At 49.6% G+C, this 18,545-nt stretch overlaps 1 protein-coding gene across 2 annotated transcripts in view; it reads left to right on the top strand.

The window, feature by feature from the left end:
- ankfn1 (ankyrin repeat and fibronectin type III domain containing 1) overlaps positions 1-18,545 on the top strand; it is a 28,910-nt gene that overhangs the window by 2,037 nt on the left and 8,328 nt on the right. For both annotated transcript variants that reach the window (XM_052072372.1, XM_052072373.1), the window contains exons 3-14: positions 216-398; positions 1,988-2,154; positions 3,758-3,987; positions 8,918-8,955; positions 12,272-12,394; positions 14,489-14,684; positions 15,552-15,762; positions 15,936-16,130; positions 16,679-16,792; positions 17,059-17,156; positions 17,394-17,484; positions 18,112-18,219. In XM_052072372.1, the coding sequence (XP_051928332.1) occupies positions 216-398; positions 1,988-2,154; positions 3,758-3,987; positions 8,918-8,955; positions 12,272-12,394; positions 14,489-14,684; positions 15,552-15,762; positions 15,936-16,130; positions 16,679-16,792; positions 17,059-17,156; positions 17,394-17,484; positions 18,112-18,219 (1,754 nt within the window). The remainder of the gene's footprint in view (positions 1-215; positions 399-1,987; positions 2,155-3,757; positions 3,988-8,917; positions 8,956-12,271; positions 12,395-14,488; positions 14,685-15,551; positions 15,763-15,935; positions 16,131-16,678; positions 16,793-17,058; positions 17,157-17,393; positions 17,485-18,111; positions 18,220-18,545) is intronic.

The raw sequence follows: 18,545 nt of genomic DNA, 5'->3' as shown, positions 1-18,545 counted from the left end.
GTGGTGGTGGGGTGGTATATTTGCTATAAACCAGCGATGGGATGTAGTAGATCCCTTTCGATGGTGGTTAGGCACTTGAATGCTTTCGACAGAAACTATTTTTGCATTAGGTAGTGCGGGCTGCGCACATGCTGACTCAAAATGTGTGAGAAGATGACAAATTTCATAGTGTCAATGGCGAAACTGTGAAAAAAACCTCTGCGAACCTGTCGCAGCGTTTTGGAGATGCTGAGCTGCTCCAAGTTCTCGGACCTGGAGACGTGGCTGTGCATGCCCTCCTCGCTCCTGCTGCCCAGACTCTTGGACTCTACCCGCACCTTGTCGTCATCGTCGTCGTCGTTGTCCTGCGCCTCCAATTGCCGACGCTCAACCTGTAGCGATGCTGGCACAGCTGACAGGTAACACACAGACACACGAGTTGGATGCGGTTTGTGGAAATCGGGTCAAAAATTGACCCAAGGTGTGGGTCAGTCCAATTTTGTTTTGTTCTTTTGGACCCATCAGTTTTAATCGTGTATATTTCATAATATATTATTGAATTATTCCTTTGGTTTGGACACTTTTGTGTCGATATTGAACAGAATCAAACGCGGTAGTTTTGTGCGTGGCGAAGCGTTGATGAAAGGCAAAACCAGGAGCGACTCTGGGCCGGCTCGTTTGGACATTTTCTTTTCAAGGTGGCACAAAGAGCCGATGGTCCGCACTTGATAAGCGGCATATCACCACCGCGGCACTTAAGCGCTCCGCTCTTGTTTCACGCTCGCCAATGAGTCAGCCAACATCCTGATGGCCGCTTCGGAGGAATCATTTCTCCTTTCAAGTCAGTGAGTTGTGATGGAACTGGTAGGCCGTTTTTGGACCGTGTACTTTTTACTCGGCCGCCATCTCTATCGCAAACGTTATGTTGACTTGGAGCGAGCTGCTGGACTTTTTCCTGCGCAGGAAAAAAAAGGGCGGTTGCGAACGGCGCTCGTGGCGAAGTCGCAGTTATTTCGTCTCAGACGCCAGGTATGAACCAGAGCGCGACGCGCTTCTTTTCGTTACTCTCCACTGAAGGCGTTGTCTATTTTTGGAATCAAACATTCTCTTGCCTAGCCCATCAATTATTCGAGATTGATTTGATACAGTTTTGCTTGCGTTTTGTTTTGTGTGGTGAAATTTGTTTTACAAAGTGCGTTTTTGTGGGCTCACACCGTGAAAATGCGATTTGCCTAGTGTTTCTCTGCCTATGGCTTCTTCGGTTGCGACGAGCTTGGGCGAAGATAAACGCGATGCCGATCAACGGGGGATTCACGTCCATGTGGTCTGCCAGTTTCCACACAAGCCCCACCAAAAACTTGATATCACAGAGCAGTGACTTTTCCCTCCTTTGGGAAGCCTTTTGGACCGCGTCCGTGAGAATTTGTCTTCAAAAGCATTTTGAGGTCAGAAGGTTCCAATTCATCCAAACCCTTCATGGAGTTTGCTTTGAGAATGAAAAAAGAAAAGTCAAGTCAAGAAAAAGAAAAAGAAAAAAGGAAGTCCCCCAAACATTTCCCAGAAACTTGGAAACATACCATTGTCCAAAAGGTCTCGCTTAAATGAAGAAATGAGATTCAAGGACAACGAAGGACTCTTGTCCAATGTCTGACTCATTCACTTTAACACTGCCAATAGATATTAACTCATGTTCAAAGTCAACCGAAATCCAAACGACCGCCGAATATTCACCTAGTACGTTTTCCGAAGGGTAAGCGGCGAAGCGGGTCTTGCCCAATTCAAACGTATCCATCGCTGTAATGGCAATCAGATGTCAGTAGATGGCAGCGTCGCATCACGTTGGGTTTGAGATCAGCGCGGCTCGTCGCATCGGCGATGAGAAGTGGCAACGTGTCGTACGCTGACCAAGATTTCAAACATTTGATGCAAATCCATCCCATTTGTGGTTCATACATGACGTTAAAATTAAGTGTCCGAGCAATGAAGTAATTTCTTGACCCTCCGCCAGGACTCCCGAGAGGGGCGCCGCCTTCCTGGCCCCACCTTTGGGCAAGGAAACGCCCTTCCTGCTGCCCATCCTCTCGTCCACGCCCAATGCCGCCTCGGCAGCCGTCAGCATCAGGAAGCGCCGCCGCCTGGCCGCCAGTCCCGGAGGCCTTCACTGGAAGTCGACAGGTGGGACGCAACGTTCGAAACATTTCCGATCGAGTGACGAGGGAGTAGGGAAGGACTAGGAAACTGTCGACGACCACCTCTCAAAAATCGGTAAACAATGATTCGGAGTAGGGAATGAGTCCCAAATCTCGTATCTTGATGATGGCTTGATTTGAGCGCGTGGAGCATTTTCTTCATGCGCTCACGGTCAATGGGCAGAAAGCGGATGTGGAGACAAGTGAAGAATGTTGAGTCTAAACACGCACGCACGCTTTGTTTATCAAAGCAAGAGACTTCCTGTGTCGATTATGCCGCTACTCTCGTCAGCGCCACCCGTCAGAGGAACGTTAATGAGTTTCCTGTCGTGCATCTTGGCTCAACTTTTAGTCCGCCGTCCCTTTTGTTTTTCCTTCGATGATTTAGGTCAGGGGTTCGGAAAAGTATGGCCCACGGGCCGGCCCAAGACGACCTGCTCGCAGCATTTACATCCTATATTTGTTGCATTAATTCAGCCTTTTTTAATGAAAATGTATTAATTGATTTAAAAAAAAATGAATTAACAAATGTAACAATTGATCTGTTGTTAAAAAAAAAGAGACACAAAGACGTGAGCTTTTCAGGGAATAACAATTCCTCCAAAATGGCAAAATAAACTGGAGACAATCAACGGTGATTGTGTGTAACTACTTAGCTCTCCACTAGAGGGAGACAAATCTTCCCAATGATATAGTCTGACAGCAGAGTGGATGGTTTGAGCATTTGAAGTGCAAAGTGGGGGAAGAAAGACACCTTTCCTTTTTCTTTTTTTTCCCCTTTTCTTCAATGTGCAGGTGATGACTGTAATCTGCAATTTTTTGTGGCTTTTTTTAAAGTCATCTGTCCACCTGAGGGAGACAAATCTGACATTGTTTGTCAGAGCAGCGTGAACAATGAGTGGAAATTGCGCAGAGAAGGAGCAGCAGCACATTGGCCGTTGAAGCAAAAAATGTCATTACCTTCTCTGTAATTTTTTGGGGGGGAGAGGTGGAACGGGGGGCTGTCTGTTTTTATGAACCACTGTGCAGTTTTGCAGATGCTGGTAGTCAATAAATGGTGTTTTGCTGCACAGCGAGGCCCCCAACCTCCTGCTGTTGTGTCACAGTGTCGTCTCGTGCACTTTTAATGCGAGCGCAGCCGTCAAGACATTTGATCGCCCGCGCACACATGCTCACAAAGTGGAAACTTGAAGCTACCTGGGCGGAACGACGTGTCAAACTCGTCAGACATGCTCCTTCCAAACAGTCCCTTTGTCTGCAGCCAAATAGCCTTAAAAACATTAACTGACGCGTGTGTTTTAAGTAGAGCAAATGAATTGCTTGTTAATTGTGTGTGTGTGTGTGTGTGTGTGTTCATGATTGTATTATACTGCCCACTGGTGGCCATGTCGCACCCACCAATAGCTGTAATGAATTAATCATGATGCAGTCTGCCTTTATTAAGTACAACATTATCGAATGTGACATTTCAAGAAAATATTCTTGACACTTTGCTCATCAGTTGTTTTAACGTTAGAACAAGATCAGTTTCGTTGCATCTCGAGCGTGTCGGCTGACACCAGGCCATCTCCCCTTTCCCACATTTGCAGGTTCGCTGCAGTCACCTGACCCCGGCAAAGAGGAGGAGGAGGAAAGTGGTCCTGGTGATCTGGCGAGGGGCCGCCGCCCGGCTCGGGGGGGCGGGGCTGGCGAGCGGCCGCCGGTCAGGAAAACGCTGTCAGTGGATGAGCAACTGCTGCGGCCGGCCGGCGCCGAGCAACACCATTTCAAGCTGCTCGGCCGACTGGAGAGAGGACGCAAAAAGCTGTGCAACAACCACGTGAGTTTTTTGGCGCTACTTCGCCAATTCAACGGCTGCTGGATTCCGGAAATACGACACGTTACCGGCACTGTTCATCATGAATTAGGATGTGTAGTAAATCAGAGGTGCTTCAGGTTTGGTGCTTTCGAGCGCCTTGTTGTTGTCGCCATGACGACCCAGCGGCATATAGTGTAGCCACCAGATCGGCGTAAAATGTGATCGTTGAGTCTTACATCACCACACTTGTAACATAGTCATGTGACATCACAGGCAAGTATGCTCATGTCATGTTCGGAAGCGCCGATACACGTACGGCCCATCTCGAGTGTACGAGAGTCGCCCGTTGACCCGCTCGTGCGTGTCCTGCTTGACTCGCATTCACGCTGCTCTGAGTCACGGACACGAACCCTATTAGCCAATTCGAAGCTTTTAGTGCAGTCGCAACTTTTTCGGGGGGGACTCAAACGTGATGCTTGGTGAGGTTCACTTAGTGTGAAAAGACCATTCAGGTGCTCGGCTGCTGTTGCCGGGCGACCAAACGAGGGCCACTTTGTTGCCATTAGGATGTTGAAACGTGCTGCGAGCATTGAAAAACATAATGACTCATTTAAATGACGAGGCTGATGAACTTGCCTCCCAAGTCTCACTTTTGGGGGTTCGAGTCTTGGAGAAAAGTCACAGGCTTCCTTCCGTATTTGCAAGACATGTTAGCTTTGTTGAAGAATCGACATTTTCCACAGGTGTGAATGGGAGTGTGTCTTCTTCTGGGGGGGGAAAAAATGTAAAGCTTTTTGGGTATGAAATTACTTTTATGACAAGGCCATATAAGCTATTAGCACGCCAATGCTACTCATAAACAAGCTAGTTCTAGCGCCGCCATTTTCTTTCTCTGTCCACTTTTTCCTCTTTGGCTGCGTAATGTTGGAAATTTTATATTTCTGTCAATCTGAGTGGTAAAAAAAAAAAAAAAAGTCTGTTGTGCATGTCGTCTGTGTACACGATGTGCACAGCGAACTGACTGCTGAACCCGCCGCACTAAAAGCTGCAATTACGCCAGACTTGAATGGCAGTAATTGCAGCCATCGTATGACCGAGAAGGAAAAAGTGAAGAGTTTGAAGAAAATGATGTGTAATTGCCCCAACATCGTCATCGGCGCGTGGCGTCTGACATGAGAGGAGGAGGATGCTGTGCTCACGTGTAAGCTTTACCGAATCGCCCCGAAATAACATTCAGAAGCGTGAGGACGAGTGCACTGTGCTCCTGTACTAGTTGACGGATCGTATTCTTTTTACCTAATATGGTTTTTAAAAAAAAGTTCGCACAAAATTTAAAGTTCAATTTGACAAAATTTTAAGGTTTTGCCATAGAATCCGGCGAATTGTTTTGGAGCAAACAATTTTCTTACTTTGTTGTGCTAGCTAACATTAGCGCTCTAAATGTCAATAGTTGACATTTTAAACTAGCCCCTCACCCCCGACTGAAATGACTCTTCCCCTATGTTTGAAATCGTCCGCCAATCATGACTACGGGATTTTCAGTGGACGTCTTGGGTGTAGCGGCGAATGCTAGTGAGCGCACCCGATGTGTCACGCGGCGGAGCACAGTTAACAACACAACCCCGTCTTGAGTCACGTCAGCGTGCCGCCGTGTTGACTGACTAAATAATCGATTTCCCGGCAACGCAGGCAGCGCGGCCACATCGAGGTCCCGCGCACCGCATGGAAAATCCCCACAAAGCCTCGCGGCTCGGTTCCCCCTCGCAATATTTGTCTTTTGGTTTTAACTTTGTGGCCCTCGCGTGACGCGGTTACATGTCACCTGCTAGCACACGTGAAGCATCAACACACAATAACAGGCAGGCAGGTAAGCAATACCCACTGACAGAATCATTTACAGTAGTTGCGGAAGTCTTCTTTGCTTGTGTGTGGATGTCTGTCACACAAGTGACACCCCGCCAGGGGGCCGCAATGAATTAATCATGATGCACGACTGTTTCTGGAACGGATCGATGTTAAGTTGATGCGGCATTTCCAGCCTGTAGTCTTTTTGAAAAAGATAGCACAAGCCCGGCAGGCTGTCTTTGGGCACTTCCACCAAATTACTTTTTTCACCAAGCAACATTTTTACGGCAGGAAATGTTTTTGTTACATTTTCACGCTATACCATCTACTCCACCAGGGGGCGAGCTTGTCTTCTCCAGATTCCCAATCAGGATCCTTCTCATTCTGTCAGATTTTTTTATTCCCCTCCCCAGAGCCATTTTTTAAAAATATGTGGAGTGGAAAGTGTATCGAGTTATCGAAGTTTACAAGTCAGAGCGCGAGCCAGCAGCTGTTGTTGTCTTCTCCTCCCCCGCTTCACTTCTTTTTTCCCTATCGTGCGAGATAAAGCAACAACACACTCTGATTAAAATGTACCTGTTGCTCCTCTTGTGTGTGTTCAAGCACAAAATTGAGCTTTGGGGGAGGTCACCCGAGGTTTCATCTGACAAAAAGTCCAAAATCAAGTTGAGGGACTGCAGCACGGTGGCCTGGTGGAGCGAGCGGCTCTCTTCCTGCCGTTTTATGCCCACGTGCGCCCCTGATGTTGGAGCCGATCCAAACATTTGAATAGAATGCAAAATATCCACCGATCAGATCAGTACACAGTCCATTGTGAGCAATAATTAGTTGTTGTTGTTGGTTTTATTGGTGCGCCGGGCGGCACTTTTTCAATCCTTCAATATTTATTGGCAGCGGTCTAGCGGACGCCAGGCTACGTGGGGCCGCCCCGAGCTCGAGGAGCCTTCAGCACAGGAGGGATTTGTGTACACGGGCTGTTTACCTGGACGCCACAACCCCCCCCCCCCCCCCCCCCACCCCTCTCTTGCCGTCTCGTACACAAACAGCGCCGTATGAAGCGGCGGCGCCCCCGCGGGACTAATCACATCAGCGCTCAAGTCGAGCAAGTCTTTCTGAGCATCCATTTAGCCGCAGCGCCGCTTCCAAATCCCCCCACGCGTCCGCCCCGCCGTGAAATATTTGCTGCGTCAATTCAGCCCGCTATCTTCTTTGACTTAATCTCTTCAGAAACGGGAGATGATTTGCACCGCCCCCCCCCCCCCCCCCCCACACACACACTTTCCAGGAGCGGCGTCCTCGACACACACATGTTGGAATTGAAACAAATCCTCCACAGCGGCGCCAAGTAACAAGCTGGCGCACGTGTCCTGAGCTGCCTTTAATTGTTCAGTTTACGATCACTTTTCAATATTTAATAACCTCTGAACGCTCTTTGGTTCCGCCGTCGTCATCCGCAGTCGCTCAGTTGGCCCGAAAATGGTTTTTGGTCAAAACAATGTCGCGCTCGATTAACCTGTTGCCGTTCACAGCAGAATATAGCAGATTTGCGTTCAACTGAGCAGGAACACAGAGGAAGGACTTTGGGGAGTAAACTGAGCCGAGCTCATCGTTAGTTTTTCGAGCCTTCGGGACTCGGGACAGGACAGGAAGATAAATGCGCAATATACCCACTTCACCGACCTTGCTGGACTGGAGCCATCCAGCCAGCCAGAGATGGTGTCTCCCCCGCTGCCAGGACCCCCCCCCCCCCCCAACACTGTTTTCCTCCCCCCCCCTTGGGCAGCCCCGACATCATCAGGCTATGAATGCCAGCATTGCTGCGCTAATGACGCCAGGAGGAGGCCAACAAGCTTGCTACAGTTTTGCCCGGGACAAATATGAGAATAAAGCCTTGTTCAAATTAGTAAGGTGATGTGAGAAGCTCAGGGTGGAGGTGGTATGATGGCGGGGGGTAGGGAGGGGGGGGGGGGCGCTGACTGCAGGCGGGGCTTAGGTGTCTGCGGTGTGTGAAAGCCGGCAGCTCTGGTAGTGTGCATCTGGCGACATTGGCTCACTTGAAGTTTGACGATCTCCTCGCTGGGGCCGGGGTTGAATAGTTTTCTTATTGATTACAATAATCAATTTTTCATTTTGTTGTTTACTAGCCTGCGATTGTGGTGCTTGCTGAACACAGTTGATGCGTGTGCCGGCGAACGGCCATACCATTGGGATTCACCGCGAACGACGAGTTTTGAACCAATTTCCCGCAGCACACCTGATGATCTTGCAACCGAAGTTGCCGCGAATCACTGATTAGCACGCAGGGACTGCGCCACGGTTGAGTTGTATTGCGCGCGGACGCTCATCGGCACCTGCTGCTCGGGCGATATCGCCAACGTTAACACCCCGCCCGGCGCACTCATCATCATTCGGCAGGCGCACGGCCAAATTGACCCCGAGTCAATTGAATGGAAGAAAGTAGCGGAAAATTCATCTCACCGTTTGTACTTGGACCGCATGAGAAAGTCTCCGCTGGAAGACGCGTTCAAGGACTGAAAGTTCTTTATCCAAAATTGCATAAATCATTCTGAATAAGGTGCTCATCTCCTCGGAAAGCTCAGGCTGAACTCAATCCTTTCGCCCTCTGCAAAACCTCAATGTGACTGGGGGCAGGGTTCTGCAAACTCAACGACTCCTGTTATTTCCAAAAGGAACTTTTGTCCCATACATTTAAAAAAAAAAAATGAACCCCCGTCCGTCACTTTCTGTAGGCGTGAAAAACAGGATGCTAGAGGCCCGAGACGTCTCGTCACAATAAATGAGGTTAAGTTTGAAATACTTCCTGTACTCTCTACTGCTCTCAAAAATTGAGATAGTTAATAAACGCAATCTTGTGGTGCCATCTAGCAGGCAAAAGTGGAATTACATCACCCGAAAAAGAAAAATTGAGTTGTAACTGGACAATGTACCAATACCTCAGCATTGTACTGTATCCATTTTGTTTTCCGTATAATGTTCTCTCTGCATTGCGTGCCGCTTCTGTACCCCGTGTCACGCAACCAAGACTTTTGACAACGTTCCGCCATCCCTTCTGATCCCTCCTCTCTCCTTTCTGTCTCTTCTGCAGAGTCTGGGAACGCTGAATAGATACGACTCCAAAAAGAAGTAAGTCCGAACTTGGTGGCACGGCACTTTTGTCTTTGGGACATGTCGGCTTCGTGCAATTGGGGTGAGGCCATCCCAGCTGATTTGGGCCGAGAGGTGGACTGGACTGGACTGGTTGCCGGTTGCGCAAACATTCACAGCTACGAATAATCTAGGGTTAATCCGCCATCGACGAGGTAAAAATCAATGAAATAATCTGCAAATTTGGCAGTGAGTTAATGAAATTGCAACTAGGACTAAAAAGCGCAAAATGAATGCAACAAAGGGCATGAAGATGTTCGGCGAGGAAACGTAGCTTGCCGTGTTTTGGCTAACGGACCACATGTTGTGCCTGTGTCACTGTCCCTAATGAAGTGTCCCTTGCGCCGCGAAGTACATTCGGGAGGCAAACTTAATGACACGGCGGATCAAATGAGTCGCAATGTCGTCGTCGCTCGCGACCGAGTGGCCGTATTGACGGCACGAGGACGTGATTTCAAGTAACAGCTTGCCTTTCCCCCTCCTTTTTCCCCTCCTAAATGCCGCTTGACAATTGCTCTCATTGGCAGCCACACTCCATGATCCTCACAATACACACAGGGGGGGGCCCAAGGTAGCCATTAAGTCAAATATCGCCTCTGGCTACTTGTTGCCATGGCGATGGATGGAACGCAAGTTACAGCGCTGGAGTGCTGTAGTGTTTGCGCGAATGCGGCGAACTATGGCTTTGTTCCCTTTTTTTTTTTTCCCCCTTCCATGTCAGTTGCGCCTTCGTCATATTCAAAGCATCACTTCAGCTCACTTCAATGAAACGAAATCGTCGTTTCAGACAAAAGTGTGCTTCGGTCTTCTTCCTTTGCTCCCGTTTGACGTTTCGGATTACGGACACGGTCGTGAGCTTTTGAGAGGGGGCCAGGGGGGTCATTAGCGGTCATTATTAGAACACGCAAAGCAACTGCATCTTCTCTCGGATGGCCCCGAGTGCCAGTCGCCGCGGCGTTGTGACATTTGGGTCTGTGTCGGAGCCGTGCGACACCCGGGGAGGCGCTAATGCCACCTTCTTTGATTGATGCGAGTCATTTCCTCGCTGTTGCATGCTCCCAAAAGTGCTGCTTCAAAAACCTCCCACGCGCATGCACACACACACACACACGTTGTCCATTAAAGTTTGGTCGACTTGGCCTTTACTGCAAGAATCGTGACTTGTTGGCCGCATAACAGGTTTTGTTTTGGTACCGAGAAGACTGTAATTTGTCTGTCGTGGCTTCCCTTGCTACATCGCGCTCGGTCATTAGCTTCCCCGCTACAATTTCAGACCGCAATAGAGTTGAAACATTTTTCATGATGAATCCGTTCCGGAAACTCTGACGACTTTAATGATATCAAACAATTGATTTGATTTGATTCTTACATAGGATAAAGTGGCATTTGCAGCACGTGTTTCTGTATTTTTTTTTTTTTTATTAAATATTGCTGTTGAAATGTATTACTTAAACTCCCGCCCCTCCCTAGCAGCCCCCTCCATGATGTGCGTTTACCTGTCGCTTTCAATGGGAGTCATGGAAACAGCGTAGCCAATCGGCCGCCGCCACTCGCTCTTCATGTCCTCAGCGGGGGAGGCGGGAAGCTGCATTGTTTGCATTGTTGGCGTCTGCCGGTACTTTGGGAGTCGCCAAGCGTCAACACAAACACGGCAGCACGTCATCGGCGTTGCAAATTTACGGACAGTTTTTAAAGTTGGCCACTTTCCACGGGAAGACATTGGGACTGGGCAAAACCGAAAAATTGGTTCTTAAAAGGAGACGTTTGAAGCGTTGTCACCTCGTGTGCTTTCGAGATCGGCAAAAATGTCCAGAAAAATGTGAAACAAGATGAGGAGTGGGCCCCTCTCACCTACAACCTGCATATCTTTACTATACGAAACGCGCAGGCATATATTTGTTATCCTCTGCATGGAATAGCTAATATTAGTGCCGCACCGAGGAGGCCTGCAGCTGTTTATTTAATGGGAACGACAGTCAAACAAACAACAGCCTGGCAACACTCACTCGGCCACACCCCTGAAAGGGCCGCATCTCATCAATTCTACACTACGTCAAGTATGCAGTGCTATTATTTCCACCAATAATGACGAAACTTCAACTCATGCCATTGGTTGAAATTGATTTAACATACTTCAGGTCACCAAAGTGTTAGCGATGCGTTTGATTGGCATCATGTAGGAATGACATTTAGCCTCATTGTCTGTCCTGAGGCGAGTTTTCCTTCACATTTTTTCCTGTCAGATTTTTTTTTATTTATTATTTTTTATGTTTTGGTCCTCCGGGCGTGCTTCATCTTCCTCTTCATGATTTAACTGTGCATTTCCTCCTCATCTTCACCCCCTCTCTCTCAATTCTTCTACACCGCTGCCTCGGCCCCTCCTCATTGCACGCTCACTCACCCGCGCGCGCGCGCGTGCGTGTGTGATATGAAAGGCGCTCAACTCGTCCAGCCTGTCTTGTCCTCCGCCATCGGTCGCTCACCTGCCGTCGTTTGTGCCCGAGAGGCCATGCGCCTGGCCAGAAGGCGTCGGGCGGTGGCGCGCGCAGTCGCGCACGCGTCGGGCGGCGAGCGTCACATCTCTGCGGCGTGCCGAGAAGCTCCGGCAGTCACCTCGGGCGCTTGATGCGCTGTCTTCGAAATTCTCTCCGCTCGCATTTCCACTGTGAGTACCAACGCCGCCGCCGTTGACACCATTTTACCACTTGTGAAAATGGTTTTCAAGGAAGATTTTTTTGACTTTGAAGCTTTTTTTTGGGGGGGGGGGACAATTTGTGCTCCCTCCAAGTATAGAATTGTGATCACTTTCATTTCAACAAGTTTGAATCCTTGGTCAAGATTTCCAATCAGATTTTGGTGCAGGGACTGTGGTCTCGGTTTCCTCTCATTGGGATTGGTCATCTGTCTGCCGATGTATGTTCAGAGGTCAACAGGCGACCAGTCGAGGCCCCCCACCTGTCGCTCACCTGATTTTTCTGCCAGTTGGCTCTCCACTCTTTTACAAGCGGCGTGAATGAAAAGGATTTCTCCCGTAGACTTTTAGTCATTTCGTTTCTGTGAGGTAAAATAACCTGAGTATCAACGATATTGACTGGCGACCAGTCCAGAGTGCAGTTGACCGGTTCACCTCAAAAGTCAGACGGGAAAGGCTCCGGCCGGCTCAGTTGCATCCTGAGCGCTGGCAAACGTTGGTCGCTCTCCCCTCGACCATTCTGTGCGCTCTTGGTTACGTTTTTTTCCTCTCTCGCGCGGCCGTTTTGTCTCCTGACGCTCTGGTCGTTTCATTTCTCGGCAGGTCGGACAGCAAGCTCTCCCGATTGGCTCAGAGGTGGAACCAGCGCGCGGCAGCCGGAGATGCTCTGATCCAGGACCTCCAGTTCTACACGGGACTCCCCGGCGCCTCACGAAGTCTGGACAGGTGACCGCTCCGGCGAAAAATTGATGGATGGGATGCTTTTCACGCGCTGTCGGCCAGAATGGACCAAACGTGTCATTCAGCAGATGCGTTATATTTTTGACTTTGTTCCTTTGAACGAGCGGGATTGGCTAAAAATCCAAACATCATTGTAATTATTCAGAACTAAATAACTAAACACTTGAATTTTGAAAGTTATATTCGTGCAGTACATTTTTCAGCAGGTGGGAAAAGTGCCTCAAGCCCGTTTTTAACTAATAACAATGACAGACATGCGGCGGTAGATGGCGACGTTGCACTGCTTTGGGGTTGGCGTCAGCATAGCTTTTGAGTAAAAGAGTAAGATGAGGCTGTGCATCTCGGCTGATTATGAGGGAGGGATGTTGGGGGTGGGACAACATGTGTCACGGTAGGGAACAGAAAAAAAGTTTGTGTCATGATCGTGAGGAGACGATACAGTTGGACTGAATGGTGAACGGTATGTAAAAAAAAAAAAAAAACTTGAGCCGCCATGTGGTGAGTCAGCATCCCTCACACTGTGTTCCTTGTTGCCTATCTGAAAATAATTAGACCCTTTGTTCGTCTTGTTTGTCGTTTTGTAGTTTAAGGTGTCACAAAAGCACAAAATGTCATGCGCAGTTGTGTCGGATGTGTTTGTTTTTCCACAAAAAGCGGTTCTCTTTGTTGGTCAGCGAGATGAGACGGTGAATTTGTCGCATCTGTGTTTCCAAGACTGCGGCGCTCTCGGGCGAGGACGGTCGAGCGGCCGTCTGAGCGCTTTAGTGCGTTAGCTGCTAGTTCCACACGCGCTTTGTGTTCCCAGACGAACCGGCCGCCGGCATCGCTGCTGTTGCCACGGTTACCGGCAGCAGCGCTTTCAACCAGACGCGGAGGCTCTCGGAGCTTAAGTGAGGCGTCCCTTCTCGGCGCCTCGCCCTGACGCCAGAAGCTGACGCGGGGCTTCTGTAGCGGGAAACGTGAACATGACAAATAGGGGGAGCAGCATCAAAGGTTGTCATGGAATCGGCGATTATTCATCTTCTGAGTCATCAATTGGCTTCTTGGAGGACTCGGCATGCTTGGAAAGTCAAAAGTCTCTTTCGGAGAAGCAGTTCCCAGTAATTTGATTCCTTGCCGGCCGATTCCACTCATCGATTCACATAAATCTGCTTTTTATTATTATTATTTTTTTTTTAAACAGAACTCTGCGGGCGGGCCCAATCGGAAGCAATTTTGCCAAACAGATGGGCCATAAGCTCAATTGCCAAGATTGTTTTGTCGAATGTGCACATCAAAATTTGGCTTGGCCCTCCTCATCGGCTTTAATGTAAGATTCTTTTAATTGTGAAACAATTTAAATAAGGCCGCCGCTGCGCGCAGACCAAAGAATCGGAACCATTTTGCCAATTCAAACGCGCTGCTCCTATTCAATTGGAGAAATGTTGACGCTAATGCAGAGTCATTACCACCGCCGGTTTGTCGTTTTAAGCCAATCAGCTTCAGTTTGTGGTCACGACGAAAATGGTTCCCACATCGGCACAATCAGCTGCAAAGCCCCAATTTTCATTTGGCACCGCTAATCACGAGGCGTCATTTCTTTTTCTCCCCAACCTTTGAGTGCTCCTCAAGAGTGTTTGAACCGCAAGCCGTCGGACTCGAGAGCGAGCGAACGGAAGCGTCTCCCAGAACATGGCGTCATTGATTGACAGCAGGTCACGAAGGGCTGCAGAGAGCAAGAAGCGAGAGCAAGCAAATCATTTCCTGTCTGGACTTATACAAACGGCTCGTACTTGGAGGTCAACAAGTCACAACCAAGCATGAAAACCAACCAACTAACCGCATTTAAAAAAAAAAAAACAGTTTTGTGACACCTCAAACTATAAAATAAGGCTGAGAAAGGACTTTTGGTGGCAAAATTCATCCTTTGTTGAGCTGGGCGTGACCTTCCAAGGCCGCTTGTCGAAAAACATACTAGACGACTATACAAGTCAATGGCGGTAAACGGTGGCTCGCGGTTGACCAATGAATGGCGAGGTCCATAGCAGTGAAGGAATTGCCTTCGAGGTGACTTTGTGCGCTTCATCTGGCTCCCCTCAGACGCCTCCCGGCTGTTCTGACCCAGCAGATGCAGAACTTGCAGTTGTCTCAAGCCAAGAAGGTCGCGGGAGGGCCGGCCTCCCCCAATGCCGCCAAGCGCCTCTATCGCAACCTGTCGGAAAAGCTGCGAGGGAGCACGTCGTCCTTCGAAGACGCACACTTCTTCGGGAAGAGCGATCGCCTTCGCAAGGCCTCGGTGAGCTGAACCGGGTCCCATGTTTTCATCTCGGGTCAATTAACGAGTGCGGACGGGCGGTGCTATCGGGGGTTCATTTCAAATGTTTTGCTTTGGCCGTTGCCGTGCATCCGGAACAGAAGGAAGGTCAGTCCGTTGTTTGAGGCTTGTCTTTGTGGCAGGAAAACATATGTTGCGTCACAGCCTGTCACGGCGGGATCAATAAAGATGCGCTTTGTCGCCCGGCTAATTGGATATGTCGCCTCTGCCTGAACTCGCTGTTCCCACATTGGTCGCATCCTTGATTCAATCTCCAATCGGGCGCCTCCAGCTGTTTTCTTCATTGAGGGGCTTATGTCATGAAGTGGCAACTTCATTGAACAAAACAAAACAAACCTTTTGTCAAAAAATATTTGACTGTGGTTAATTTTATGTTCACTAAAAAATCAGCCATTCAATAATGATATATATTTTCACCAAATGAATAAATACTGTCCATTTCAGAAGTCAATTTCAGGATCAAAATGAATGTAACAGATTTGGGGGCTGTGACGGAGAGAATCACAGGAAGTGTCACCCTTCCTCCTCATCTTTGTATCTGTGGCGCCATGACGGCATGTGTGCAGTTTCTCAGCCTCTCGGAGATCGTCCGCGTCGGCTTGATGACGCGTACGCACCAGTGGGGCAGGGGGGAGTGAGCGGGGGCGGGAGGAATCTGAGTGGCGCAATACAGTGGCTTTATATTTGAGATCAGCACAGCTTTTGGGTAGAAGACAAAGATGAGGCGGTGAAACCGGGCTTGCAATCGCGAGGAAAAGATGGCGCAGCCGATGTCATGACCGCCGTGTAAAAAGCCATGCAGTGGGTGAGCGTGACTGATGTGTCCAGACGATGCAGGGCGGCGAGTGCCTATTGGAAGCGGTGGAGCAGCAGGACCTGGACATGGTCCAGATGCTCCTGTGCCAGCTGACTGCAGACGAGCTGGACCTGAACACACCCAACAGCCAGGGGCTGACGCCGCTCGACGTCGCCGTCATGACCAACAACGTGCCCATCGCCAAGTTGCTGCTCAAGGCCGGCGGGAGGGAGGGGCCGCACTGTGAGTACCGCCGCGCACGTCGGCGTGGTTGAGTGAGTGACAAACGACAGCGCCGTTTAAAAGAAAAAATTGCCGACCTCGCGGTTATTGCTCAGAGACCGGGGGATCCCCAATTTGAGAAATCGCAGTGCTAGCTAACGTCTCCTGTTGTCCGTCGGGCGCGGCGCTCGCAGTCGTGAGCGCGGAGAGTCGCGAGGCCCACCTGGCGGCTCTGGTGGCCGAGGCGGAGCAGCGCGCCGCCGACCTGTCGGCGCGGGCGCAGCGAGACGGCCTGTCGCTGGAGGCGTGCCACAAGGACAAGCAGCTGAGAGCCTGGGAGTGGAGGTGCAAGCTCTACAAGCACATGACGAGCGCATTCCAGCACGCACGTGAGACCGCCGCGCTCTTTGCTCGCATCCACAACGTCCTCATCTCAGTGTGGCTCCAGTGTCGATAAAACATGCGCACAAAAAGCTACATTGTGGCCACACAACGCTAAATTGTGGCCGACATATACGGCTCTGGAAAACATTGACACCCCCAAGTTCCATTAAAAAAAAACACGATGTGGCCACGATATCAAACTCTGGACAAAATTAAGAGGCCTTATGGATGTACACCTAAAATGGTTATTTGGAGCTACAAAATACCGAAGAGCCCAAAAAAAAGCCATTTGACTCTTCTCGTATTTTGACATTTTTTGTTTTCTGCAAAAGAAATTTGGTTCTACAAACCTCAAATAACAAAATGGGAGCAAATGGCAAATTCCTCAGCAGAATCGTACTTTTATTCCAGAGCCGTAGCTACAGCGTGCGCATCAAACGCTACTTTGTAGCCACGCGATTGGCCAAATTGCGCCACAATGTGTAGCACTGTTTAAAAATGACGCGTACGCGTGGGGGCTGCGTTGCTGAAACTTTGTCGGTGTTTTGCGCAGGCACCCCCGAGGCTCCCGCGTTGGTCCGTCTGAGCGTGAGCAGCAGCTCCACGCTGACCGTCACCTTCCAGGAGCCGCAAGGCCTCCACTCCACCGTCGTCACCAAGTACAAAGGTGCGCGGGGAGGGGGGGGGGCGGTTATCATAAATATCATTTTGGGTGTTTGCCAGCCGTCGCCTCGGGTTTCACAAACAATTGTTGACCACGCCGGGCCGCGTGTATGCGCGTCTCCGTGGTCTGTTAGTGGCGTTTTGTTAGCCCGGAGCAGAGCAATCACAAGGTTAATGATCGCATCATCATCACGGGAACTATTGATTTGGAATCAAAGGGCAAATTAGGCAATTACTTGTGTCTGTGTGTGTGTGTGTGTGTGTGTGCAGTGGAATGGAGTTGCTTGAAGGATTTCTCGCTCCTGGCTGGAGAGATGCTGCTGGAGAACCTGCAGAGTCTCAAATGCACCATCAGCAGCCTCAGCACGGTAAAGCATCCTCTTCGCCCACCAAAATCCTCCTCACTCAAGTCGCGGGGGTGGGGGGGGGACTCGTGCCACATGACGTTTTAGCACTTGGAACTCAGCTGTCCAAAATGTCCGAAAGACCGAACTTGTCTTTGTACGACTTGAGAGCGACTTAGGTGACTTTGTCCAGCCCCCTACGCCTACAAAAACCGTCTGCATCCTGCGCATCGCCACTGAACATTTTGTATTGTGCCGCAGGGTCGCCTGTACTTTGTGCGAGTGTCGGCCTACAACATGAAGGGCTGGGGTCCGCCCGCGTGCTCCTTGCCGCCGTCTGCCGCTCCTTCCAGTACGTTGGGCCTCCATCCTCCACTGCGCTACGGCTTCCAAAACAGGAAACATTGCTTTGCTATCTGCACGTTGCGTGTGTGTGTGTGTGTGTATACACTGAATGCATATATGTGTGTCAGTGTGTGTGCCAGTAGCAGCAGAGAGGGAGCAAAGTGTGTGGGCGTCTGTTTTTGCACTCCTCTAATGTCCAAGTGGAACAGATGTAAAGAGGACCGTGAGCCGCCGTGCCAGCACATCCACCTCAGGGATTGTCTCTAAATGCGCGCGCCCACGCGCGCACACACACAGTCAAGCCACTAAATTGAACTGATTTAATGAGCTGATTCTTTTTTTTTTTCAGTAAGCCGTTGAATTTTCCACTCGAAATGCCATCCACAATGTCGCTTCGCTCAAACGCGCCACCCCGTAAAGGAGTGCAGTGTACAACATACAGAGGGTGGGTCTGTTAGGTCGGAAATGCGCTGCAGGTCGTTAAGTTGTAGCTAGTTGGTTCCATGGGGTACACCAAATGTTTCCCAACAGGTGTGCAGCGCATGAGTTTTGAAAATGACATTGTCAATGAAAATGAGCTTTATAACTCACATTGAACATCTTTTTTTTTTTTTCCCTTTCCATTTGACGTCAGACTGGCGAGAGAGCGACGGGCGGGAGCCAAGGAAGCGCAGCCACGTGGAGGTTATGGAGCGCTTGCTCCAGCAAGTCCGCGCCACGCATTCGCACTATTGCTGCGGAGGTGAGCGACACCCCACGACTTGGTTCTTCATACGGTGCAAACTCAACCTTCGTTTTGATTTTTTTTTTTTTCCCAGTCACAACCCCCTGTTTGGTCCTTTTTTTTGTGCAATGGAAAAAAAGGAAATGAAGCAGTTCAGGTACAGTGATGCCCTGGCATGTGGGCAAGGAGATGCGCAGTTGACGGTGCCCATTGATTTTTTTTTTATTTTTTTTTTTTAAATTTTTAATTGATGGGCCCAGAAATCAAACGGACAATGCGAAATGAACACACTCCCAAGAGGCTCCTGTTGAAATAGAAATCTTTGGATTGTCTCGATGATGGTT

Source organism: Hippocampus zosterae, chromosome 7, assembly GCF_025434085.1.
Source record: "Hippocampus zosterae strain Florida chromosome 7, ASM2543408v3, whole genome shotgun sequence".
Classification (NCBI taxonomy): domain Eukaryota; kingdom Metazoa; phylum Chordata; class Actinopteri; order Syngnathiformes; family Syngnathidae; genus Hippocampus; species Hippocampus zosterae.
Note: the sequence above shows the minus strand (reverse complement) of the source record. Positions and strands in the feature narration are given on the sequence as shown.